This window comes from Dreissena polymorpha, chromosome 4, assembly GCF_020536995.1.
Source record: "Dreissena polymorpha isolate Duluth1 chromosome 4, UMN_Dpol_1.0, whole genome shotgun sequence".
In the NCBI taxonomy this organism is placed as follows: domain Eukaryota; kingdom Metazoa; phylum Mollusca; class Bivalvia; order Myida; family Dreissenidae; genus Dreissena; species Dreissena polymorpha.
The window spans coordinates 137962653-137990546 of NC_068358.1; the positions used below are offsets into that span (position 1 = coordinate 137962653).

General features: G+C 37.5%; 2 protein-coding genes across 3 annotated transcripts in view; one reads left to right on the top strand and one right to left on the bottom strand.

The window, feature by feature from the left end:
* The window catches only part of LOC127878833 (sushi, von Willebrand factor type A, EGF and pentraxin domain-containing protein 1-like), a 47453-nt gene extending 21740 nt beyond the window's left edge, over positions 1 to 25713 (top strand). The window contains exons 19-41 of the mRNA XM_052425358.1: positions 10300 to 10467; positions 10899 to 11066; positions 11796 to 11951; positions 12165 to 12329; positions 12724 to 12891; positions 13042 to 13197; positions 13497 to 13667; positions 14246 to 14413; positions 14695 to 14862; positions 15830 to 15997; positions 16367 to 16534; positions 16943 to 17098; positions 17957 to 18121; positions 18588 to 18755; positions 19016 to 19171; positions 19978 to 20145; positions 20635 to 20811; positions 21016 to 21183; positions 21481 to 21648; positions 22250 to 22417; positions 22882 to 23043; positions 23403 to 23597; positions 24010 to 25713. Coding sequence (XP_052281318.1) covers positions 10300 to 10467; positions 10899 to 11066; positions 11796 to 11951; positions 12165 to 12329; positions 12724 to 12891; positions 13042 to 13197; positions 13497 to 13667; positions 14246 to 14413; positions 14695 to 14862; positions 15830 to 15997; positions 16367 to 16534; positions 16943 to 17098; positions 17957 to 18121; positions 18588 to 18755; positions 19016 to 19171; positions 19978 to 20145; positions 20635 to 20811; positions 21016 to 21183; positions 21481 to 21648; positions 22250 to 22417; positions 22882 to 23043; positions 23403 to 23597; positions 24010 to 24629 — 4295 coding nt within the window. The 3' untranslated portion in view covers positions 24630 to 25713. The remainder of the gene's footprint in view (positions 1 to 10299; positions 10468 to 10898; positions 11067 to 11795; positions 11952 to 12164; positions 12330 to 12723; positions 12892 to 13041; positions 13198 to 13496; positions 13668 to 14245; positions 14414 to 14694; positions 14863 to 15829; positions 15998 to 16366; positions 16535 to 16942; positions 17099 to 17956; positions 18122 to 18587; positions 18756 to 19015; positions 19172 to 19977; positions 20146 to 20634; positions 20812 to 21015; positions 21184 to 21480; positions 21649 to 22249; positions 22418 to 22881; positions 23044 to 23402; positions 23598 to 24009) is intronic.
* On the bottom strand, positions 3087 to 6668 carry LOC127879588 (uncharacterized). Of its 2 annotated transcripts, none has more exons than XM_052426539.1 (2): positions 6351 to 6668; positions 3087 to 6136 (listed from the first exon to the last, which is right to left on the bottom strand). In XM_052426539.1, the coding sequence occupies exon 2, from the start codon at positions 5653 to 5655 to the stop codon at positions 4525 to 4527; it is 1131 nt and encodes a 376-aa protein (XP_052282499.1). In that variant the 5' UTR covers positions 5656 to 6136; positions 6351 to 6668; the 3' UTR covers positions 3087 to 4524. The 2 variants fall into 2 exon arrangements, with proteins under 2 accessions (XP_052282499.1, XP_052282498.1); XM_052426538.1 differs by having other exon boundaries at positions 6266 to 6668.
* Positions 25714 to 27894: the final 2181 nt, after the last annotated feature.

Genomic DNA, 27894 nt, shown 5'->3' on the forward strand with positions numbered 1-27894 from the left:
CGTAAACATATGTGTATGTTTATTTATGTTCACATATTTAACGACAGCTTTTGGGGAAAAAACGATTCAGTAAATAATTTTTGATGAGAACGTTTTTTTTTACAGTTCTGTGGTCCACGGTACAGAATCAACGGGGTTTTCAGGGTTTACACACGGGCTGGACAGAATATAATCACACCGTTACGAACTTTATTTTTGCAAATATCTCAAGTTATTGAAATACATTTGCAGAATCTATAGCATATAAAAGACAGTTTGTTTTGCAGTTTGTGTCGATATCTTAAGGCATAAGAATAAATCATTGAATACGTCTGAAATCAGTGACAAAATTTCACGTTGCGTAAATAAAACATAGCCGTGTACAATGATGCAGTATATATGGAATATTTGACCAAGAACACATGCTCATTTAATAAAGTAATTCTGATGTTATTCACATTGCCATAAGTAGCATAAAAATCTGTCTTTTATGCACTATTTTTAATTCTTAAGAAAACTTGTTTAAAAAAGTTAATTGAAATAAAGCACCACTTACCGTCGTGTTAAACTCATTAAAGGGGCCTTTTCACAGTTTTTGGCATGTTTTGAAATTAGTCATTAAATGCTTTATATTGATAAATGTAAACATTGGATCTTAAAAGCTCCAGTAAAACATCTATAATAAAATTAAAAAAAGAATAAAAAAGTAGCCGAAGCTGGACTCGAACCAGTGACCCCCGGAGTCCTGGAGTAACCTGAACTAAAAGAGCATTAGCCCGCACGGCTATTCTGCCAAGCATACTTGATAGAAGTATTTTATGCATTATATCAGTAATCTTCGTAGTTTCACAAAATTTAACGACAACAGCAGAACACTCCAAATTATTCAATCGTTTCGCGTTGCAACGCTTTATAATTTTTAGGTTTTTAAATCGTCAAAAGATGAATATATTGGCTATATTAGACCATGGTAAATGTTCAGTAACACTGTTTCCTCACAAATATCATAACTAAAACGAAAATTTGCGAATCTGAAACAACTTTTTTCAATTTTGTTAATTTACCAAACCGTGAAAAGATCCCTTTAAAGTTATAAGGTGGAACCCCCAAAAGTCACGTGATCCTGCACCCTGGATCATGGTAGAAAAAATTATCTGTGACTAATCAGTACCACCATTCGTTGAGTGTAGCGCCTACAAATGTCGCATCGCCGTTAAATGTCGCAGGCTACGAGATTTGTCGCAACGTTGACGATAAATGTCGCAAGGACCGACATATGTCGCAAATTCTACTGACGATAAATGTCGCAACTTTAACGATAAATGTCGCAAAAATTTCAACTGCCGATATATGTCGCAACATTAACGATAAATGTCGCACACCTTTGTAAGTCATGTTAAAAACGAAAACTTGAAGTAAAATGACTAAAACTTTAAGGTTAGATTTGGATTAACCGACGAGGTTCTTTGAGCCGACTTCCACCAGAATGGTCAGTTTTTAGTCAGTATTGTCCGAAATGGTCAACTGTGGTCAGTATTTTCCATAACTGTCAGCTGCGGTCAGTATTGTCCGAAATGGTCAGTTGTTGTCAATATTGACCCAATCAATTCTTATAATTCTTGGCTCGAGTAGCCAGTTGTTGATTTCCCTGTGCTAAATGGACTGCTGTTATCAAGATTGGCCAAATGTTGTAAGATGTGATAAAACTGTAACATTATTACAGCAACACAAATTACGATAAAATTGTATTGAATATTGTATGTTAGTTACATGACTGTAGTACATGTAGCATTATCTTAGTTAAGCTCGATTGGTCATTGTCGGCTCGGGTACTACTTACATGTACCCCGGGTACTCTTAAGTATACTTACATGTACCCCGGGTACGGTAAATATACTAAAACGTACCCGGGAAATTTAACGCTAAATCGGTCGTTGTCGGCTAATTTTTTTTAATAAATTATATACACATGTATGTCAATTTTCTGTAAAATGGCCTCTATATTATCGAAACTCATACTCACATAGCATGTTGACGCAGTTTTTTTTAAAGAGAAGTTTGTTTAAGATAATCGGTAGCGCGTTTTACGACATCGGGTTTTAGGCGGGAATACAACTCAGGTACAGTCTAATATCGACCGGGTACGATTAATTATATTTACCGTACCCGGGGTACATGTAAGTATACTTAAGAGTACCCGGGGTACATGTTAGTAGTACCCGAGCCGACAATGACCAATCGAGCCTTAGTTAATGTATTACTATTTTGCAGACGCACTGGCATATGCCGGAGTTTGTACTGGCATACTGATGAACTGACTGATGAATACTATGTTCTTTTTATTGTTTCGATATCGTTGCCTTCAATTAATGCTTAACATATAGGCAGCGGTATTCTATGTCGCCGGTTCACTGGCTCGCTGCAGAGTATCAATCTAGTGAAAAATACCTCATCCCCGTTTATCAGTGAACTTAGCCTTCTGTTAGTTATTTCCTTTACTTTCGTGAATATAAAAGTTTTCGGATAGTTACAGTGTCAAATATCATCCTCCGTTCACAGTAATTGTGTGTATATATAATCTTACACGAGTTCTCGTTTGACTTTCATACCATTTATTATTAAACAAGTTCAGAAATTTTGTTAGTAAGCGAGCCTCTGGCGAGCTTACTAACTAATTTCCTGGACGAGTTTAATAAAATATGGTATGGAATGACAACTCGTGTCAGATCGTTTTTATCACATGCTTTTAATCTAAATAAAATACATCTTAATTGACCAAACAAATGCTGATAGATCTAAAAGTTGTTTTTATATCGTGACGTCATTTAGTAACACATGTGCAATGTGAAAAATACGTAATGTCTGTATTACATTGAAAACACGGTATAGCATGTGATAAAATATGATTCAAGATATGAAGGTCTATTGCAAGGAAAATCAACAGGACACAAAATAACGAAACAATTTGTTTTTTATTTTACACTAAATTGAAAAACAACAAATAACTGCATGTTTCTACATATTGTAAGCAATTAGCAGTAAATGAAGCAATGTGAAAAATACGTAATGTCTGTATTACATTGAAAACAAGGTATAGCATGTGATAAAATATAATTCAAAATATGAAGGTCTATTGCAACGAAAATCAACAGGACACAAAATAACGAAACAATTTGTTTTTATTTTACGCTAAATTGAAAAACAACAAATAACTGCATGTTTCTACATATTGTAAGCAATTAGCAGTAAATGAATACAAAATAATAAGTAAACAATAAATGTAGACATTATAATCATTTTTAAATAAAATACTGTAAAATACCAACAATGTCTTTGTTGATATGATGAAAACAATAAGGCATTCTTCGTGGGTAAATGCATATATATATATGTTTACAACACAAACTATTTAATTACTATATTTCCAAAATCATCATGTTATGAAAAGCCGTAAAAGTAATTGGTTATATCACAAGTAGTTTTTGGGAACACAATCTGTGAACAAATACAAACTTTCATGTTAATTTTCATATTGTTAAAATAGAATGGTAACACATATTGTGTATTCAGTTATTATGTTTTATGTATATCCATTGCTTCAGCTGAACATATAACGCTATGGCATTAATTGCGCCGTTGCCGTCTATACCAAATTCCTTCTACCGTGTACCAGCCGCATAAAGTAGCTAATCGCAGAAATAGCCATGCATTTACCCACGAGGAATGCCTTATAAGTTGTCGAATCGCCTGGACCAGTCCACTGCCAGAGCCAGATAATGCGATTATCTTTCGAACACTGATGGGCGATACGGTAACGTCACCGAACCGACTAGGGCATAGATACAACCGCGGAGGCGGTGTCTTACCTACTAAATCTCTAAACATCCTATTTACCCGTTGAAGGGAGTATCTTGACAAAGGGCTTAGTTTTAGAACAATATCAACAATTATAGACCAAATCTCACTCGGCAAGATCACATGGCGGTTTTGCTGAACGTGTTTTCGGTTCCTTTTAAACTGTACCATTTCTCTCAATCGCGTAATGTCACTGGTATTGGGCGATCCCAGGTCGCCAGCGTTCAGGTCATCACCGTCAGCGTTCAGGTCATTGCCGCCAGCGCTCAGGTCATAATTGCCAGCGTTCAGGTCATCACCGCCAGCGCTCAGGTCATCACCGCCAGCGCTCAGGTTATCACCGCCAGCGTTAAGGTCATCACCGCCAGCGCTCAGGTCATCATCGCCAGCGCTCAGGTCATCACCGCCTACGTTCAGGTCATCATCGCTCGTAGGTGGATCAGTTTCCCACGTTACTTGTGCTGATGTGTCTACAATTCTTTCTAATACATGCCTTTTATAACCAAGGGCAACGTAATGCTCACCGGCGCCCTCTGGGTAATGTCCAAGTATTATTAGAGGGTAACGGCTTGACAGACATGAACTCCCATCCGGACTTATCAATGTAGTGGCACTATTCCTAGTCGACACTATTAAAATCTGCATATTATTCAGCTGCGACATCGCTTGCAATGTTATTTGATCACCGTATTAATATTCTGTAGACATCCGCGACAAATAATTTCGTGGTTGCTCAAGTATTGAGTTCCACCAGTTTGCTCCACAAATCCTATTACCAAGTACGGGTGTTTGCCTCAAAAAGGTTACTACTTCTTGTCTAAGCGTTTCTTCCGACCTATGTATTCCATACTGGCGTAGGTGATATGAAACAGCTGCAAACTGACAGTTTCCGTTCCCTATAGGATCCATTACGACGGGCAATCCGAATTCCGATCTCAAGTTTTCAAGCTGAGACGATTTTGTTGTAGCTATGCAATATTGTTTTCGATGTAACCGTTTCTTGTTGGATGCACCAGTTGATGTACACGTATATTGTGTGAGGTTGCTTACGTGGTACCATTTTTCTTCCGAACGGGCAGATTGTCCTGCTCGAGCAGATTCGGGGACACGATATTTAATTTTGTACATGTTTGTTTTCATAGATCGCTTCTGTATCACCCCATCTACTGCCCATATTCTCCTATTTAATAAACCTTTTTTCTTATAGCGTAACAACACTGAGTCTCCAATATTATAAATCGGTGTTTTGTTTGCCTTCTCTTGAGCTCTGTCGTTTCGCCTATCACACTGTAGTGTTGCGACTTTTGCGGCATCTCTTAGTTTCTTTATTAGCAGTTTGCGATTTAGCTTTGAATTGTCATTATAAGGATCCCTTCCATAGTAAACTTCATGCGGTGACTTCCATGCTAGACATTCTTTTGGGTCATTGTTAAGTATACGTTGATACTCTGGTAGCTGTTTTGCCCAGTTTATACCAAAGCTATTCGCATGCGTAAAATCGTATGCAATCTTTTGCTTCAATGTTTTATGCATCCTTTCAACTTTCCCCTGACTTTGAGGGTGATAAGGGCGACTTTTGATATTCTTTATATTGAGAACTTTCAACAACCGTTTTACTTCTCCATCGAATTCACGTCCTCTATCATGCTGAATTATTTTTGGTTTACCGAATTCTGCAAATCTGCGACTCAAATGTTTAGTGATTACATCGGCTGATTTGCTAGGTATAGCTCGTAACCACACAAACCGACTAAATATATCCATTACGCTTAGAATGAATTTACACTTTTCTTTATTGTATATAACTGCATGTCTCTGCATATCGACGAGATCGATTTGAAGTATATCGTGCACAGAACTGCTGCACACATGCTTGAGAGGGGCTTTGTTCGAAAACTTTGCATTTCTCTTCTGATAATCCGGCAGTTTAGAAATAACTTGCTTTATATATGCCTCTGAAACTCCAGTATGTCTTCGTTTTAACAGATGATATAACCTTCTCACACCAATGCCTTTACTTTTATGGTAATTATGAGTTATAACTTTGCTGCATTTTGATTCACACAAAAGCTCTTTTCCCTTATAGTACAGTCGATTATTTTCAATCGAATAAAACTCTTTGTATCTGTGAAGTCTTCGCAGTGTAGATCGTTCTAAGGGTGTCCTTTCTGCAACCGGTACATGTTAGGTCCCTTCCGATACCGCTTCGATCATGATTCTATACTCTGTATCGGACATTAGCCCGCACGTCCTCCAGCCCTTTGCTAGCGCCATCACAATCGGCAACAGCAAACATATCAACCTGAAATAAAGCATTAATATTATGTTAGTTAACAACAATAAACTAAAACTCTGTTAACGGTTCTATTATCTTATTGCTTTTACTTACATGTTTTATCAACGTTAAACTGTTGTAATATTTTTAGAATACCTGTTTTTCGAAAAATCGCAAAATACGGGAATTTCAATCTTTATTATAAGACCTTAACCAACAAGCAATACAGCTCACTGTTTACCAAGCTTGACATAAAAGTACACTGCTGACATTATTCCAATTAAAACGTTATGGTTACGACGTCATTTCCCCTGACCTGCACCGGCCGATTATATGAGACCTTAATTGTGCGTTCCCTGATTCCATAGCAAGCGAAACATATTTTCCCCGTGCGATCGCACATGTAATAAGCATTTGGTAATACGATGGATGGACAAAGTGTCAAGTAAATTCGTCAAGTACTTTGATAATGATTGAAACACTCTATATGCTTTGGGGCTGACCCTCGTACCCCCTTATCTCAACATTTTACAGTATTGTTTAAATTAATGTATCGCGAGCCACGCGCACTGAGTTAAAGGGCGAATACTCGTATGATTTTGTCGGAGCAGAAGTCAAAATTTGCCTCCGGGGTGAATACTATCGATTGTTTCCATTGACTTATTTAATAGAGAGCGCGTGATAACGAATTGCGACGGCACGTGCGCTTCATTAAATTAGCCAATGAAAAAACTCGAAGTATTCAGTCCGGTGGCAGCATTATACTTCTGCTCCGACAAATTCATTTAGAGTAGTCGCCCTTTAATGCTCGCGATACGTTAATTGGCGACGTCGAAGGCTTTTGATTTGACGTCATGGATGTCGCAAAATTTCCGCTAGAAAATTGAATAATTACAATATATGCATTTATTATTAAAATATATTTCGCCATAGAAAAGTAATATTTCACCGTGGAGTAGGCAGGCGATGCAAAGACGTTCCTTTTCTGAAATTAAGATTTCTAATTTTCGCATATAAACTTTATTAGAGTATGTTGAATCCAAATAGGAAATAGATAATGGAATCGGTCCTGGTCTCGATGTTTATGGAAAATACTAGTCGCGACACTCATGCGTTTTTCTGATACATATACTTTTCATGTTAAATGCATTTTATAATAATAGTTAAACCATTTAGTAAATAGACGGCATTACCAATTTGAATATTTCGTTTAAAGACTATTGGCAACGTCTTAAAGATACAAGAAAATGAACAACCAATAATATTGCACCCGTGTCCTACGTTTTGAAGTAATAAAGTGTTCGCCTCGGACAACAACAAATAATTTTTAGCGTCATTGTTTTTTATTTTTGTAATCGCCTTTCAAAATTAAAATATCTTCTTCAACATTTAAAAAAAGTCAAAATTCACCAACAAATGCCATGCAAATGACGTTTTCTTTATGTATATGACTTTGCAAAGCTTTTTATGAAATCAGGGTATATAAAGGTATGCTATAGTTACCACGGTTTAATCACACGAGCAATCGTATATTCATGCCGTACTAAAATCCAACATAAAAATAATTACCTCAAAATCAGCATCGTTGTCTTCATGGTTCTTTCTCTAGTAAGTGTACCAAAATGAAATCCCAGATAAGTCAACTGTTGGATAAGAAGACTTCATGCAATTAAATTATAATCGCGAATCGTGTTTGCATCTTGTAGAAACATGAATAGTCTAAACTACATGTCAACCGGATGGACGATCTCATTTTGCTGCCATTTTTTTTAAATAAATGGAATCGTCTATCAAAAATGATTGTAATCAATAAGACCTTCGTACTGTGTCTTACATCTGACATCTGTCAATTCGTGATGTCATGTTTGTGACATCAAAGCAGGAGCGGTTCCAGGGTTTTCGAATAGGGGGGGGGGCGTAGGTCAAGTTTTACAGGGGGTGGATACTTAAGTGAAAAATTGACAACCCTAAAACGGTTGATAGTAGCTTATGATATCCTATTCTATGCGCCGCAAGCAATTTTTTGGGTTAACCAACCCTTGGCATTCGATTTTAAGGCCCCAAATATGCACATTTTATTAAAAAAAATATTGGCTAATTTTAGGGGGGGGGGGGCGCACGCCGCTTCCGCCCTCCTAAAACCGCCCTTGCCAAGGTCCCAAAATGTTCATGGGAACACCAAAACGACACATTTGTTTCACAACTGTGAATATTGGAAAATAATCTGGTGAAATTAACATAAATGGAATTAAGAAAAATGACATAAATATATTCCGATTTCTATGAAGAATTGTCGTTTGTATCTTTTTTGTGTCAATGACAACAGTTATGTATGTGTCGCTTATAATAAGAGACTTTTTTCAGCTACTGAACTTATCTTATCGCCGTACAAGAATATTGAATGGACACGGACTCTAGTGCAAGCCTTTCTTCATATTTAGGTAGGAAAATCGGATGGCATGTTCAGTTAACTGGTAATTACGACCGACACGGAGTCCTTGTCATTTGAGCCTGATTACTGACGTTGGGTGTAAAGCCGTTCACAGAGTAAAGTGAGCTTTATTCGGCGATAATTTGATTATGGGTTTAGTATCTGATGCATTGCGCAGCTGCACCCGAACGACCACCCGTTTAAGAAGAGAACCTGTAATTCCTGGCAGTTTTCATAGAAAGGCATTTTCCTTTGCCGGCCCCATAATTACCCAAAGAGCTGAGCACAGAGGTTGGGACCAGAGGTCCCGGTGTGATCCTGGATCGATGATTCTATCCAAGATTATTCGCCTTCTATCGCTGATTCAAAGATGGCAAAGCTGTCAGTCTCCAGCAAAAATACCGAGGGATTCACATGTTGTTCTACCCAGACGGTTTCTGTCAGACTGACCTTATATAACCAAACTTGTCGAAACGGCCTTAAAGCGGGTATATACGATTTTTTATATGTGTTAAATTGTAATATATTGATAAAATATGTTACAAAAACACAAAATAGGCAAGAAAAATTATACATTAAAGCCGAATTTCATAAATGCAGCAAAGACAAATGATCGCCCCGAGCCGATAGTGACGTACATATTTTCCTACAATAACCGAAGCATTCGTCTTTGTATTAGGATCGGAGATAGTGTTCGTTTGTCGTATGAATAGATATCGTTGCAGGAATTCAAATAAACCGTTAAACTAAGTTTAGATGCACATCGTACATGTATGGTATACATGCTGGCGAATTCGGCTGTACAGCCGTTTTCAATTTCAGAAATAAATATCCGGCTTATTTCTCATTTTTCGAAACATGTTCATCTTAACTTTTATTTTAATTTATATTGAAATATATATATATAAGTTTTTTACACAGTTTATATAAATTCATAAATATTTGACAAAATCGTATATACCCGCTTTAAACCCACCCGCCTTAAACCCAAAGCAAAAACTTACGGACCCCTCGCTTTTCCGATTTCCGACCAATTTAAAACAAGGGTTTTGTCATTTTTAACTACAGCTTAACGTTTTTGGTCGAAAATAAATAAATATAACCGCTTCGGTCGATCTTCACCGCAGCTGACAATTATGGAAAATACTGACCACAGTTGACCATTTCGGACAATACTAACTAAAAACTGACCATTCTGGTGGAAGTCGGCTCAAAGAACCTCGTCGGGTAATCTAAATCTAACCTTAAGGTTTTAGTCATTTTACTTCAAGTTTTCGTTTTTAACATGACTTACAAAGGTGTGCGACATTTATCGTTAATGTTGCGACATATATCGGCAGTTGAAATTTTTGCGACATTTATCGTTAAAGTTGCGACATTTATCGTCAGTAGAATTTGCGACATATGTCGGTCCTTGCGACATTTATCGTCAACGTTGCGACAAATCTCGTAGCCTGCGACATTTAACGGCGATGCGACATTTGTAGGCGCTACATTGAGCTCTGAAAGGCGCGGCAAATTCTCGCAACTATAGTACATTTTATTACAATAAATAAAAGGATCGAAGCAAACAGGTAATTTAAAATAAATTGTATGCTGCGACGTTTATCTCAGAATACAATATGTAATTATGTACTATGTTACAAAAAAGAGCGTGTAAGCTTCAATTGATGTGTATGATACAATGCATGAGTCAGCCATTATATACACATGTCAGGTGAAGATTGTGAGTTTATGATATGCGGATTTTACAACACAGAAAAATGTAACACGTTGGCCTATCCCACCGGTGGAACTATTTCCTACTCTACTGACGGACTGACGCCGACGGCGAACTATAGCTGCGTCGTCGGATACACGTTGGACGGTGATAGCGTACGAACATGCCTAACAAATAAGTCCTGGGTCCCTCAGGCTCCTGTATGCGGTGAGTAGTGTTTATTGTATTCGACTATTCAATCACTTTCTAAGCTTGAGGCTGGAATATAGCAGTTTCTACAAGTTGAAGTTAAAACAGCATTTTGTAGCATTTATCAATGAGTTTCGACTATCAGGTAAATAAGTTTGTATACTAAACATATTGGTAGCAGCGTGCTTTCTTAACAGTGAAACGTCAATAGATCATAAAACAATATTATAAGATAAACTTTTTCGCACCATTTTTTTGTTACTGAGCATTTGCAACGCTATTTATATGATGGCCTTCTTTTTGCGTAATAACAATGGCAATGAGTTATTTTTGTATCTGGTTCCCATTATTGCATCTGTATTCTTTATTACATTTATAATAACTTACCTATTTGTTGGGGAGTATTCCTATAAACTTTATAGGTTTGTGTTGAAATGATGACCTTTCAGTGTATTGTTCAAACGTCCCCACTCTGCCAAGCGGCGTTGTTTCGCTTCGCACAGACGGACGAATAAGTGTCGGTACATTCACATGCCTCGGCGGCTACACACTAAAGGGTTCGGCTACTAGCACGTGTCTTATTACCGGGATGTGGTCGGGTACGACCCCCGTCTGTGGTGAGTACAATAGACTTGCTCTTTGTGAAATCCGTGGAAATGTTGGTATCTTATCGTTTTTTATGCTCCCCCAAAATTTAATTTGGCGGGAGCATATTGCGCCGCTTCGTCTGTCCGTCCGTGTTTCCGTCCGTCCGTCCGTCCGTGCACAATTTTTGTCCGGGCTATTTCTCAGCAATTAATGACTGGAATTCAATGAAACTTTATGGGAAGCTTCACTACCAAGAGGAGATGTGTAATTATCAGCGGGTTCTGGTCGGATGATTTTTCACAGATTTATGGCCCTTTGAAATTTTATATAAAAAATATTGTCCCCCAAACTACTGTTCCCTCAAGACGTTTCCTTTTATCTGAATATATAGTGCAATATTGTGACAAAAAAAAACTTTGGGGAGCATCACCCGTCTCCGACGGTTTCTTGTTTTTCAGGCATCAGTTGCCCGTTATAATGTTTGATTTTACACAATCAAGAAATATCTTTAAAAACACTTTAATCATGTTTCTATAGTAACATTCACTTCTATCGTTAGCTCAAAATAATAGTGTATTAATGTAACAAAGCATTTGTTTTACAACCGGAATATTTAATTACCTATCATCAGGTTTTCGTATATACTGTTTCAATTTAATGTTACTTAATTCAATAAAACCTCAACAATATAAATACTGTTGTTAAAATACAAATCTAATACATGTATTCGGAATGGTTTTTGCTGTTTTTGTTTACAGAGTGCAACTCCCCCGGCGTCCCTTCCAACGGGGGCATGGTCGCGGACGGACGGACTGCTAACTACACTTGCAACGCGGGATACTCCATCCAGGGGTCGAGCATTAGGGCCTGTGCGGCGGACGGAACCGGATGGAGCGGCAGTGATCCTTTATGCGGTATAATACGAGTTGAAATTCATGTCAGATAAGCTAATTAAATTGTGATTTCTTGATATTAATAACAATTTTACAATAATGTTTATGCATCTTTCGCTGTTCATTATATGTTCGTGTTAATTATTTATCCAAAACAATTCGTTTCTAATGTTGATATTAAAAAATATATGTGATTTGCACACAAACATATTAATATGTTTCATTTTTATTTAGTGCTTTGTACTACACCAACCATGCCGCTGGGAGGTACCTATGTTCTCGGAACATCCGGCACACAGACTCACGCGACTATATCATGCGAAAGTGGCTATTCAGTTTCCGGTTCGAACAAGATCTTTTGTGGAAGCGATGGCAGCTGGAATGCTGTCCCTGTTTGCGGTAAGATCTACGTCATCATCGTAATTATTATCATCATTATCATTATAATCATCATTATAACCACCATCATCATCATCATCATCATTATCATCATCATCATCATCATCATCATCATCATCATCATCATCATCATCATCATCATCATCATCACCATCATCATCACCATCATCATCATGATCATCATCATCATCATCATCATCATCATCATCATCATCATCATCATCATCATCATCATCATCATCACCATCATCAATATTATTATCAATATTATCGTCGAAAGCAACGACAATGATAACAACAAACAAATAATTTTGATGTGAATATATTTGTTATAAAAAACAAACAAAATAGCGTAAATGTGTATATACCCTTTGTAACTTTAACACTTTTTCAGCTTCCTGTCCACCCTTAGATCCGCCTGGTAGTGGGTCAGTGGTGTTGACGTCGAACTCGCTTGTTACCATAGCAACATACTCGTGCTCTCCTGGATACGCGCTAGATGGCGCCCGGCAACGAACGTGTAACCACTCTGGAATTTGGGATCTACAACCACCCAAATGTTGTGCGTGAAATAACAGCAATATAGTAATCATTTTAAAATGAAGTCCGTCATGCTGTATTATTAGACAATATTTCTGTAAATGTATTATATTGAACATTTGAACAGTTTTTTTTATAAGTACTAGTACTTTTGCACTATCCTTGTTTGCAGTTTGTAATTCCCCGTCCATCCCTCAAAACGGTGCCATGATGGATAACGGTTACACAGCCAATTACACGTGCACTGTGGGGTTCTCGCTGGACGGAGATCATATCCGGTTATGCGCAAACGATGGTTCCGGTTGGAGCGGACAAAATCCACAGTGCAGTACGTAACTTTTAAACACTTGTAAACGTGGATTATTAAGTATATAGAGAATTTTTCAATCCAAAAAGTTTTAAGCGATTAATCATAACTAAAAACATACGAATATTTTAGGATAGGGTTATTTTAAAGAAATATCAGTATCATAAACGAACATATTTTTCACCTTAGCCTATGAAAACTCATACAAACAAGTTCCCATGTCAAAACTGGTTTCCTGATTAGTTTTTCGTTCATGTGTTTAAATTACGTTACACACGAACATGATATTCAAAATAAATAGGCATCATTCCAAATTTCAGCGCCATGTAAAACGTTAACGTTCTCGACGCTGTCAACATCAGTAGCCTTGACAACGGACGGGCTGGAAACAACAGCCTCGTTTTCATGCGCGGTGGGCTACACGTTGAATGGCCACGTGCGCATCACTTGCAGGAGTGACGGCACGTGGGACTTTAGTCAGCCCCTGTGTGGTAGGTGCATGAAGTGTGCACTTTTAGAAATACGCTTGATCTAAATGGTTGTTATAACCTTTTATAATTGTCATGCCTTGTAAGTTTCTGGAAACTCTAATGTAGGGGATAACATTAAGCTGAATCGTACATTTTCCAATTATCGCCTGAAATTAACTTGTAAATTTTAACATTTTAATGCTTTAATAAACTGTACAGCTAAAATACATTCGTAAAATCCCGCGTTGATGCCGCGGTAGCGAGTTTCAAGAGAGCGGAGGTTTAATATGACGCTCAAAAAATGCCGCGGTATGACATCGCGGCGGGCCACCGTGGTTTCGCGATCGCGGTTCCACCGCGGGCATTTTATAGTGGCTTCGAGATGTTCTGTTTATCATTTTGACAAATCGCCAAGCAGTCAGTTAGTTTAAGCCATGAAAGTGACAATTCATTTTATTAAATAAGGTTCAATTTCTGATTAACTCGTTAAATGTAAAAAACGCTGAAGTATACGTACTGACTCATCTGGTAGATTAATTTCCTCCATGGAACGTTTACTTATTTCATATTTTACACTGAACTATACATATCCACACTAGCTCAGTGTCCCACATTGACGAGTTCATCCAGCGGTACTGTTTCCATTGTTACTAACAACACAACGACGGTCGCGTCTTTCACCTGTCTCCCTGGTTACATTCTAAGTGGGTCAAGGTCGATCACGTGCCAGCCGACAGGACAGTGGAGCGATGCCACTCCCATGTGCAGTAAGAATAATATAATTGTATTCATGAAATAAGTTTGTATTTGTTAATAAGGACTGTATTGTCCCTTATTGTTGGTAAATGTGCATAAATAGTACACACTGCTTTTACTGTGTGAACAAGTTAGTGAGAAATTATTTACCTGCATCCTTTCTATGTCTTCAAATATTGTCTCCCTAACATATCCGCTTCTTTTTTATATTGGTTTTATATTATTCACACGCGTTGGTACAAATTATTTGTGGTCATATAATGCATAAAATATTAATCGACTTTGTCTGCAGAGTGTTTGGCCCCTTCCACCCCCTCACAAGGAACCATGGTGGTATCGGACCTGAACAACACGCAAACAGCCCGATACAGCTGCAACCTAGGTTTCGTAATATCCGGTCCGTCTAATCGGAAGTGCCAAGCTCAGGGCTTCGGCTGGGAGGGTCTAGACCCCACGTGTGGTGAGTTACGTTACGTGACTCTGCAGGTACAGGCTGTTCAACTTTCGGTAAGGTCACAGAACACGTGTTTTGACAAAATATGCGTTGTTGGTTGTCACTTCTCACGTAAAAATAATATGAAGCTTGTACCAGAAACCCACTAACGTTGTAGTGAAATCCCATGTATTTTGTAATCTTTCTCTTTAATAAAAATGGGGTGGATGTTTTGCTTTACTGATGAAAAGTACAAGTTCAAGGACGCGGATATAAAAAAAATGCTGCCCATCAAGCGCTTATTGTAAAAGAAATTGCTGTGCCAAGTCAAGTGATAGCCCGACGATGCGTCAAATTTCACATAAAGTGAAAAAGAAAGCGTAGACAAATGTGTTTACCGGTTCATAAAAAGAGGCAACTAAACTTGACCAAAATGTATCAATTTCATAAGAGTAAGTCACATGCAAGATGGATCATGGTATTGCGCTTGTTGGCAATGTTCATATGCTGCTTTTGTTATAGCTGGTGCTATACTTATATCAGAATCATTCTTAAATTTTTTTTATTCAAAATTATTTTTTCAAATAATACATTTTTAGACAGTGGCGAAAGCCGGTTTCTTTAGTACCGTACTGTAATCGCAATTTGCTATGCCAGTTGCACAGTGACCTCCCCTGTTTAGTTGAAGAATATATCATTCAGCAAGGGAGAGAACTGACCTCAGAGCCAATCAGAATCGCATAGTTATAAGCTGAAGGATCTGCATTTATTCACATTTAATTTGTTTGTTGTTTTGTGCATTGTAAAATTATATAGCTTATTACGCAGGATAACAATGTCCCCAGTTTAATCATTGAACTTCAAACAGTGTTCGTGAAGAAACAGTTTAAATGACGAAAACAAATGCTCATACTAATCTTGAAATGATTGTACCAGAAAGTCGTTCTCTTCGGCGTTCAACGCTTTGATTTTATAAAGGTAAATATCATTTCAGAAAAGTGCGCGAGCTTAACAAATCCGATAGGGGGCAGCATATCTTACACCACTGACGGACTGACGACGACAGCGAACTACTCGTGCGTGGTCGGCTACACACTGACCGGCAGTGCCTTTCGCACGTGCCATCAGAACGGAACCTTCACACCGACAGCACCGACATGTGGTATGACTGAGAGCATTGTGCCAAAAATATATTATTGTAATTGGAATTAAAAAAAGTCGCATTAATTTGTAATTTGCCCTGGAAATGTTTTAAAGACAGGGATCGAATCGCAGTCTAATTTTCAATTAGATTTTTAAAAAAATCGACAATTATTATCATATTTTAAAATTTCATTTTAATATAAGATTTTATACGAGCAACACGAACGTGTGAAATATCTGCGCGGAGGTTGTTCAAATTAGTTCACATTCCTTTACTTTCATCTATTCGTGTTCCTTTATAGATGCACAAATTCATATTTGATATTGCATCATAAACTAAAATAATAAAACCTTCAATAAATTATTTATGGTCCTACTTTTCTTTCAGTTTATTGTTCAACTGTGTCCTCTCCCGCCAGTGGTAATGTAACGCTGCATACGGACGGTGTTACCAGCACGGCCGTGTACGCATGCGCTGTCGGATATTCCCTTGTGGGCATGGCAACGCGCACGTGCCTTTCTTCCGGAATTTGGAATGGAACGACGCCATCATGTGGTATATTTATTTTCGATATTATTTGTTGCTGTGGGTAACTGTTACTCAATACGTATAACACCTGATAGTTTGTGTGTCCGGGCTTTTTTAATGAATGCTGTTATGTAATGCCCATCTTGTACAGATATAGGACCTGAAGTAACAGAATGAAAATCATTTTTGTGAGGTCTTAAGGGTGATTAACTGCGATACCCATACTTAAAAAGTTGATTTATACAAACCAACTGAAAGCAATATCTTAAATGAAAACAAAGCTACTGACGTTCTGATTTAGGGTAACGATTATGTAAATAACACATATTGTTACCTTTCATAAAGGGTTAACTAAACAAAATGTCAAATATAAAACAGTAGTCAATATTCGCCAAGCAATACACAGTCTTAAAGAAAAACATTTTCTTGTTATAGAATGTGACCCACCTGCCACGCCATCTAACGGGACAATGGTCGCCAACGGAAAAACTTCCAATTACACGTGCAATATAGGGTTCGCGCTGCAAGGGGAGGCTTACCGGAAGTGCCTGACAAGCGGCCTGGGGTGGAGCGACACTGATCCAGTCTGCAGTAAGTGCTTCGCGCATATATGTACCCGTTGGTCTTGAGCCTGTACAAAAGTGTAAAACATGTGGCACTTGGCTGTCCCAAATAGTGTAAAACATGTGGCACTTGGCTGTCTCAAATAGTGTAAAACATGTGGCACTTGGCTGTCTCAAATAGTGTAAAACATGTGGCACTTGGCTGTCTCAAATAGTGTAAAACATGTGGCACTTGGCTGTCTCAAATAGTGTAAAACATGTGGCACTTGGCTGTCTCAAATAGTGTAAAACATGTGGCACTTGGCTGTCTCAAATAGTGTAAAACATGTGGCACTTGGCTGTCTCAAATAGTGTAAAACATGTGGCACGTGGCTGTCTCAAATAGTGTAAAACATGTGGCACGTGGCTGTCTCAAATAGTGTAAAACATGTGGCACTTGGCTGTCTCAAATAGTGTAAAACATGTGGCACTTGGCTGTCTCAAATAGTGTAAAACATGTGGCACTTGGCTGTCTCAAATAGTGTAAAACATGTGGCACTTGGCTGTCTCAAATAGTGTAAAACATGGGGCACTTGGCTGTCTCAAATAGTGTAAAACATGTGGCACTTGGCTGTCTCAAATAGCCAAGGTGCTATACAATACTAATGTTAGTGTTGAAAACGTGAAGTTAAGTTTAAATTTCTGTCGAGTCAAAGTGAATAAATTGAATAAATAATGCTGTAATTGTAAACTTGAACTAGGATAACCTTGCAAGGTGGTTATTGTACAATATTTTATTCTTTATGACACAGAGAGGAAAATGGTAATTAGAGAATAAAATGTAGGCTTTCTCTGAAGGGATAAAAGTCAAGCTCAAAGAATAATTTCTTACAATATTCTTTAACAGATAAGTGTGCATCGCTGACGTCACCTGTGGGTGGGTCATTCACGTTCGGCTCCACCGGGAGTCAGACGTTCGCGATGTTCACGTGCAACACCGGCTATACGATACACGGGGTGAGCAAGATCTACTGCAGCAGTTCCGGTATCTGGGAGGTGTCGCCGGTCTGCAGTAAGTGGATAGCGATAGATGCAAAAACGAATAAAGCAAACAATAGGTCCATAATCGATCAAAAAATATATTAGTAATCAATTCATTCATTCAATCTTGCTTTAATTGTTCAAAATAACAATCAATTAATCAATTTATAATGTAGTTCATTATAAACCGGTCAACGAAAATAACTAATTACGTCGTTATCGAAAATACACGAAAATGAAATGGCTGAACGAATGTGTATAGTTATGTGCTCTTCAGATGTAACGTTTGTGTCAATAAATTACAACAGTCACTAAATGCCATCAATACTATACACGATCTCTTTCTCCCTTATGCAAATAATGAATAATTATGTTACTCTTTTGTAACTAGTTAATTTCCCTTTAGCCGTAGGTGTCGCTCTTCGCCAATTTTTTGACCAACGTTGTATATATATCGAAAATATCGTTTCAATAAGGAAATGAAAACAAAATTGCAGCTGCTTGCCCGACACTGAACCCTCCGTCAAGCGGCAGCCTATCGCTAGTTTCCACTGGTTACGTCACGTTTGCCAACTACGCATGCGCAAGCGGATATTTCCTGTCTGGTACTACCCAGCGTACGTGCCTCCCAGACGGCACCTGGGACCTTACAGCGCCAACGTGCGGTAAGAATTATGGATTGCGCTTCTTAAGCGGTTTAATGTGTGCGGCGTTTTGTTCTGTCGTTGGATTGTTTGATCTTAACAATATGGCGTTATGACGATGGCGGTGACGGTTATGTTTACTGTTGTAAGTATGGTGAAGATGATGTTGATGTTGATGATGAATATGGTGGTCATTATAATTATGGTTATTATAAAGATATGAATTCTATATATTTTAACGTTATCATGAACGAATTCTGAGATATGTTTTTAATTATCAGCTTGCAACTCCCTACTTCCCCCTCAGCATGGCACCGTGACGGATAACGGTACTATAGCAACGTACTCATGTAAGGTCGGGTACTCGCTAGGTGGTGCTCATATCCGCACATGCGCACTGGACGGTACCGGTTGGAGCGGAACTAGCCCTGCATGCAGTACGTATTGATTGATTCGCTTTCATTCTTTTATTTCTCTAGTTGCGGTGATTTTGCAATTTTCGTTGTAGATATGAATTTTGCGAGGAAACGGTAATACAGAACATTTACTTTGCTCGAAAAGATCTATTATATGTATCTTTTGACGAGTTAAAAGCCTGAAGCCTTAAAGCGTTACAAACGCGAGACGATTGAATACTAGTAATTTGGAGAGTTTTGTTGTTTTCGTTATATTTTTGACATAACGAAGATTGCTTATTGTATTTAGTATAAAATTCACCACTTACCATGTGATCACGGATGGCCGAATGGTTAAAGTGTTAGTCGTTTACTCCAAGAGTAAGTGGTTCGAATCAGGTACCTATACAAACAGGTTTAGGTCCCTCTTCAAACCCTGTTGAGATTTACTTTTTTCAAAGATCTATAAATACACGTCGTGATAGATATATGTGTTTTTCTTTCTTTGAGTGTATTCTGGTATTTTTTAACTGGAGAGATTTTGTTCCAATGTTTTACATCTATCAAGTTCAAGCATTTAATGACAAACCTCAATACATGCCAAAGTATGTGAAAAGATACATTTAAAGTTGCAATTGATGATATTTGTTCGTCATAATCGAAATAGATTTTGAATTTTTTTTATTTATCGACAAATAAACAACTCTTCGCTTTTGAGTGAATTGTTATAAATTAATCCGGGCTAGCGCCTTTATCATTTAGTGAGGACAGAACTCCAAATCGTTCTTTATTGGTATCATGCAACGATAAAAAAATGCTTAAATAACACAGTGCTACAAATCATGCAGGCACTTGTAAGACGCTCTCAACCACTTCCGGAGGAAGCGTGACCCTGTCAACTAACGGTCTGGAAACCAGGGCCTCGTTCTCGTGTGACCTGGGCTACACGTTAAGTGGTGACGTGGCGATCACGTGTCGAGGAGACGGCACGTGGGACTTCAGTCAACCCCAGTGTGGTGAGTATATGGTCACCAGAGAAATTGCACATCAAAATACAGTCGTATAATTTTTTAATTGAATAAATAATGATAAGCCAAAGGACAATCTGTTCACAAATTGTATAATGGTTATTCGAGGACTCACTCTTATACTGTTTCGATAACTTTCGTTTGATTAGAATCTTATTTCAAGTGTAAGCCACACTAATGATTTATTTGTAAAAAAAAGTGTATGATCTGTATTTTCCTTAACTAAATAAAATATGAACGATACCAAGAAAAATGGATACATTAATTGAAATGACGTCAGATAATTAAAGTGCTTACCATTTATGTGTGTATCATATCATAGATACGACATCCGATGATTTTTTATCGATTGGGTCACAATCATAAACTGTTCTATCTTCGTAAAAAATGTATTATTCCTTGAATGTTTGCGCCTTTTTTGGAGTCGACCCATTGAATTACAAATCACCCGTCACAAAGCATATTCTATTGTTTCAGTACAATGTACGACATCTCCCACCATTGCCAGCGGATATGTCACCATGACGACTGACGGCCTCGTAACCACGGCGACCTTCGACTGTAACAGCACCATCAGCAGTTACTACCTCAGTGGAAGTAGGAGCATCACGTGCACCACATCCGGGAAGTGGAGAAGCGCATTCCCAACCTGCAGTAAGTGGGACTATAGCTATGCTTTAATAATAATAATAATAATAATAATAATATTATTATTATTATTATTATTATTATTATTATTATTATTATTATTATTATTATGGATAAAAATTACAATGGATAAAATTCATCACCAGTGGTTGTTCCAGCATCATTTCCGTGTTTATCATTTCTGAAAAATATGATAAACTCCGCCTTCAGAATGCAATTCCCCTTCAACGCCGACGAAAGGCGGCATGTTCATCACAGATGACGCGGCGGGTCAGGTGGCCCACTACAGCTGCATACTGGGATACAGCATTTCCGGTATGACGTCACGTCGCTGTATGAGCGACGGAACAGGCTGGCAAGACGTGAACCCAACCTGCAGTAAGTGTAAAGAGTTTGGTTATGCTGAATATGACGAAGGTGTTAGTTTAGTTCCTTGCGAATTATTATTCTCTTAATTAAGATACATATCTACAGAACCTTGACAAAAATGTTTGGCTAGTACCTTTGAAATTAAATCGATACGTTTTCTCTTAAAGAGGCAACGTTATTCAAATGCATTTGAAGTTTATGTTCAACCGACCTTTATGTACCACCCATCGTACATTTGATAAGCATATTATACTCTTTTTAATGCAAATTGACAGTACAATCATATTTTATTTGAAATCTCTACAGATCTCTGCGATGACATAACAACGCCGCCGGAGCTAACGGTGACGTTAACGTCAAATGGCTCGGTGACTTCCGCCCACTACGCATGCTCCAACAACTACACGCTGCTGGGCGAGCATGTGCATACGTGTTCATCGAGCGGCATGTGGAACTACCAGATGCCAACATGTGGTACGATCTGAGTGTGACAAATCCAAAATCCTTTAGTTCGCTCAAATGTGCACAGCTTAATTACCTTTTACGTATAAAAGATCTTTAGGCATGACATTTGGGCAGAATTAAAACTATTTGTCTTTTTTTTCCATTTTAGATTATAATTTCAGTCCCCAAAATTGTATGTAGTCATCTATTCAACTGCTTTGCTTACTTCACTGAATTTTTATCATCCAAATGACTTAAATACCCTGATAATTTTAAAGATAGTTTTGGCTGCAACAAGTTTTGGAAGTATTAAGACCCTTTTCTGTTTTCTACTTCACAATATTAAGTCCCCGAAATTGTGTGTACTCAACTTCTCTTCAATCGCATGATTGACTGATTTACCTGAATCTATCACAGGCAGCCGAATGGCCTTTATGTGTCAACAATCGTTTGTAAAGGAACTTTATCTGCGACCAGATTTGGTAGAATTGTGACCAGAACTATAGCGCGGTCGCTGTTGCTGCCATTACTGTAGTTGCTTCTTTTCAACCGTGTTCATGTTGTTGATATTGTACTTAATGATAATGACGTTCACGCTTTATATGAAGGCAATTATTCTACGTAACAACAGTTCTATGCGCAAACAAGACTGACCCTCTTGGCGGACGTGTCAAGCTGACCACTGACGGCCTGCTGACCACGGCGACGTTCACGTGCCTGACCGGATATGACGTAAACTCAACCGCAGTCATCAAGTGTGACGTCACAGGAAACTGGAATCTACCGGATCCTTTCTGCGGTGGGTTAAAGTTCATGATCGTAATATATAGTATATATATGCGCCAAAGTATACTATGTATAACACATATCTCAGTGTATAATACATATGTATAATGGGTGTTCGTATATTTAAAAAAAATCAATATACAAATAAGAATGCATTTAAGGGAACCTCTTCAGTTTCGGTTGCACATCAGTTGTTTGAAGTCAAAACAGCATAAACAATCTACGACTTTATCCAAACTTATTTAAACACAAAAGTAAAAGATAATTAAGCTTTATCATCTATTATTTACATAAACAGTGCACATTTACACTTTTAGAAGATAGCTAAAACATCAAACGTTCAGGTTTAATATATGCATGTACATTTCAAACATCGATATAAAGTCTTATCTTATTAATATGAGACACTCTTCTTAATATTTCCTAATGAATAATCAATAACATAATATGTACAAATATGATCCCACCGTCCCGCAGTGTGCAACCCGCCCCGTATTCTTGCTAACGGCGCCATGGAGCTGCTCGACGATGGCATGACGGCAAACTACTCGTGCGACATCGGCTTTGAACTCGTCGGCAGTGACGTCAGATATTGCGCCACCGACGGCACTGGCTGGGACGGCACAGAACCGAGATGCGGTAACTCTTGACGAAATAGATGTTTCATTTGCAAGAGTTGTCCACCTTCTCTTGCACTTTTTTTAAATCTTGGGAATGTCAATTTTGCAGATTGTTTCTCGTCTCAAGCAAATATTTTACTAACAGCCGATGTATTCCAATTGATTTTACAAAGTCAATGTGTGTGATGTACTTGCAGTCACATTTGAGATAAGCCTGAATGAGAAATACTTCTTAAATTATCATTGAAACATTGAAAACTACACTAACAGTACAACAGGACAACATTTACAACACGGAAAACAATAGTAACATAACTACGAAGAAACGAATGAAAATCTCAGAATAAGGCATGTTTATTACCGCTTTCTCCTTTTCAGATATGATAGAGACGACGACGCCAACACCGGTACCGGCAGACGACGGGTCGCTCACCTTCCCCCGTGAGGCTTTCATTGCTATCGTGGTGGTGGTGATTTTAGTCATCATCGCACTGGTGGCGATCGCGTTCGTCTGCTACATGAGGTACCGGAAGGAGCACTATAAGATCGGCTCACAACCTGAAACCGTTTCCGGTAATTCTTGTTTTCCATTTTGAATATTTTTATGGATTGGTTGGGGTGTAGTTGTGATAGTAGCGTCATCTTCATGGGTATAGAAACAGACTTCGTAGTAAAAGTAATAGACTTCGTAATGTAAATTAATTAGTGTCGTGTTTTGAGAGAGTCTTGAAATATTGCGAGATATTTCAGCTAGCCGGTTAATTACCCGGCTGCTATAATAGGTTCACAGTTTAATATTTGAGCAACACTAATATACAATATGATTCTTACTTGAAACCCAGTCAATATTCACAAGTAGATGTAGTCGCAAAGTATTAGAAGCGTTAATATAGACTAGTTTAGTTGTTTGTCGAACACTTAAATGTGCTATGTAATTATTTTGACACCATCGTTTTTACATTGATTTTGTTGTGATGTTTTTTAGAAAAAAATAAGTTCGCTCCTGAACGGCCCAGCTCGGCGGTCAAGAGTTACCCGGTAAATGAGGTAAACGACAAGAGCTTAAAAACAACATTTGACCCTCGAACACTAAGAAACAAGTCCTCGTCGATGAAATCGTTATACAGCGAGAAAGCGCCCAGCCTCAACGTGGAAGATAAAATAGCGCCCGAGACTGCGACAGTCCACATTCCAGACTATTTCCCCAACGGCGACCATAAGCTTCCGCTGAGTTCCATTCGTCTTCCGAAGCTTCCTCCAAGACCGCCGGAAGAGACTAAAGAAACTAAACGTGTAGTGAAAGCTAAACGACGAAAACGTCGTCGGCTCGAAAATCCCTTGCCTTCGACGATGGACGCAATTGGAGCGTCTAACGGTTCGCTGCCGAACGGCTCGCTTCCGAATGGCGGACCGCGGACGTCGACGCCGATTGAGGTTCGAATGAGAAGCGTTGACACGCCGACGATTTTGTCTTCGGAACATCTGGACTACATTCAACCCGTGTATTGTGTGGAGCCCGACGGCGTGTTCTCGACAGACAGTAAGACGTTCTCGGTTCTTCGCAAGGTTATGGACAATATATCCAAGACAGAAAGTTCTGTTTGAGCTCAGTGGACATTGCTACCGGTATTTCATCTTTTCTTTTTCGTACTCTCATATAAGCGAGAATAGTGAAGTTTGCACACCTCTCAGCAATCAACATAAGCTATTCTAGCTCATCATCCCAGCACAAGATCTGTATACGTTATTTTTTAATGAACGCGAATGCTGATCTGGCTCATCACCGAAGCGCAACAATTCAACTTGTATGTTATATGTGTTGAAAAATCTTGCTCAGAAACCTAGCACAATATATGACATAAGTATACGTTATTTATGCTTTATTAAACTCGGCACACCAATGTTACATTCTAACACAACTTTTGTTTTATATGATGTGAGCCATAAACATTCATAATGCCAAACCCTCGATGCTCCGTAGTTCTCGTTATCAATTATTAAACGGAACGCATTGAGTGTTTGCAAAAAAATGTATTCTTCATTTTACATGTATATATCAAGAGCTTCCACTTGTAGTTTTTGTTGTTGTTGTGTACAATGATACTAATATTATCAAAACATTTTCTATTATATAAAAAGCATCAATGGTTCAACTTAAAGAATTGATACCGCGTCAACAGATTGATATGACATTAATTTCGTAATGTGTTAATGACGCGTTTGTGCGATTTAATTTAGAGCAATATTTGACCCTGCTTCATTTTGCGGTTTTTACGTGCTAAACCTGTTTTTTTTTGTCTGTAGGAACATCAGTGTGTGCCATATTTTGCTTGGTATAAAATGATTGATAAGGGTTTAAATAAATGATACATTAAATTTATGCAGTGATATAAAACTAATAAACAAGCCTGTATCTTGATCAAACTCAATTACCAACGAACGCGCGTTACCCTAATTAATTAATCATACATTAATTTGCAGTTTCCAAGTTTATTATCCCACTGAGGCTATAGTTCGTGTGCACTGTCTATAAAGAGTATTGTATTATAACATTAATCAATTTTTACAAAGAAAAGCCACATTAGTATTGCTGAATGTTGTATATAGTTCATACCCGTGTGCGGAAAACATATGTTCATATTATTTATATGAAAAATCATCAACCTCGTGTATATATGCATTATTTATTTTTTCCGTTGACTTTGTGCAGTTAACGTTCAAATTATATTGTGCGTGTTACATTTATTTGAAGTTGATTCTCTATGAATAAATTATTAAAAGGTTGCTTTATTATTGTTCTTACCTCCCACCAGCACATTTTCAGTCATCAATTTTCACTGATCGTATCTGGACCATAAACAATTTTTAATTACAAATGAATATGATATTGTATTGTCTTTTTTAAATTCAATTCGCAGTCTCTTTGGTCGTTAAACATAAAATAGTTTATAGTTAATAATTCCTAAATGATCATTCTTAGATTTGCTGATAAGGAAATAAACAGCGATTTGCAATACATTACATGCTGAATTAAATTATGAAAGCGTAACCGCAATTTAAATAACATCGTGATAACAGAACAGCCATTCTATTTAGTATTATCAATCACTATTATACATATGTACATCGTCTCTAAGGCAAACACTTTTAAATAAAGAATATATTTTGTATACGTGTCTATATAGTATAATGTTTACAAAATCGTATTCCGAATAAGATTAAAACAGAGCAAGAACATTAACAGAAAACAATAACGATTTGAAGTTGGAGAAACCTACCTATTTCAAAGGCAGTAAGGGAAGATATTACATCTGTTTTCAACGGTATACGTGGTTTAAATATAAAGAATTTTTTATATAAAATAATTCACAAAATATAATTGATTAAAAGCAGATATAGACGTATTCCAAAAGACGTACAGTTAACTATTAATTTACATTCAAGTGTTATTTATTATAGAATTGCGTATGGTTAAAGCTTTGTTTAAATATTTACATAGATTCACGATTTCAGAGTTACATTAATATTATGTCAATAAACTATGGAAAGGAGTAAGTTTAATGTATAGTCGTGGTAAACGTAAGTAATAAAGGACGTACACAAATGAAGTGGAATTAACACACTACGATGTTTCCATTAAACCATTTATGCCTAGCGTCTAGAAAAATGCATTGGCAAACAGCGTAGACCCAGATGAGACGCCGCATAATGCGGCGTCTCATCAGGGTCTGCGCTGTTTGCTTAAAGGAATTTCTGTAAGAAATATTCTTAAAATAGAAAGACAGACAGACAGTTTATTTCAATCCAATAAGGCATTTAAGCCCACGAGAACATATATACAATACAAGTGTTGACGGACAGTGTAGACAAGAATACAAAATTTTAACAAAAGTTGTAGTTGTATGTTTCCAACATTTGGAGAAGATCACTTCGAGAACAAAATTTAAAAATACATACATATTTTTTTATAAAACTGTCAAAATAAAACGTGAGTTTAAAGCTAGATAAAAAAAAGATTGTGAAAACAACCGATAGTGCATCAAAGTGCATCAAAGCGACAAAATCGTGGCTATAAGCGAAAAGCAGTACACATGCAAATATATTAATGTTTATTCAGATATTGAAGTCTCCAATATAACATATAAATATAGTTTTTATGTTTTAAATATTTTTATTAATTTTGTATTTTAAATTGAGACTTAAATTGAGACTGTTTGTTATTAATGTATAGAAAACAATCTCGTCCGAATAATGAATTGTTAAGAATAACGACATTAAAGACACCGACAGTTTTATTTGTATTCGATTATTAACTCATTTTATTTTTTAGTTCACTAATAAATGCTGAATAATTGCTCACGCAGATTTTACTACCAGTGATACCAGTTTTAATGTTAACAGACGTACATTATGAAATTATGTTTAATTATACTTAATTGATAAATGAAAAAGGAGATGAGTAACACAATATGGGACATTCACATGTTATGTTAAAGATTAAAAAGACATAATTTGGAAATTAACCCATTCCTAACATTGATTTGATATTTAACAGCTTTCATTACCAGCGCTGAAAAACTTTGATCGTTGCAGTGAAATTAAGTATTGATGGATGGAAGCCCTGCATAAGTTAGTGTCGGAAGTAAAAAAGTAACAGCTTGTATGAAGACGGTGATGATGATGATGATGATGATGATGATGATGATGATGATGATGATGATGATGATGTTGATGATGATGATGATGATGATGATGATGATGATGATGATGATGATGATGATGATGATGATGACGACGACGACGACGACGACGACGGCGGCGGCGGTGGTGGTGGTGGTGGTGATGATGATGATGATGATGATGATGATGA

What these genes read in the sequence shown, in the direction of transcription:
- LOC127879588 (XM_052426539.1), bottom strand. Translation starts at nt 5,655, where the DNA reads ATGCAGAGACATGCAGTTATATACAATAAAGAAAAGTGTAAATTCATT.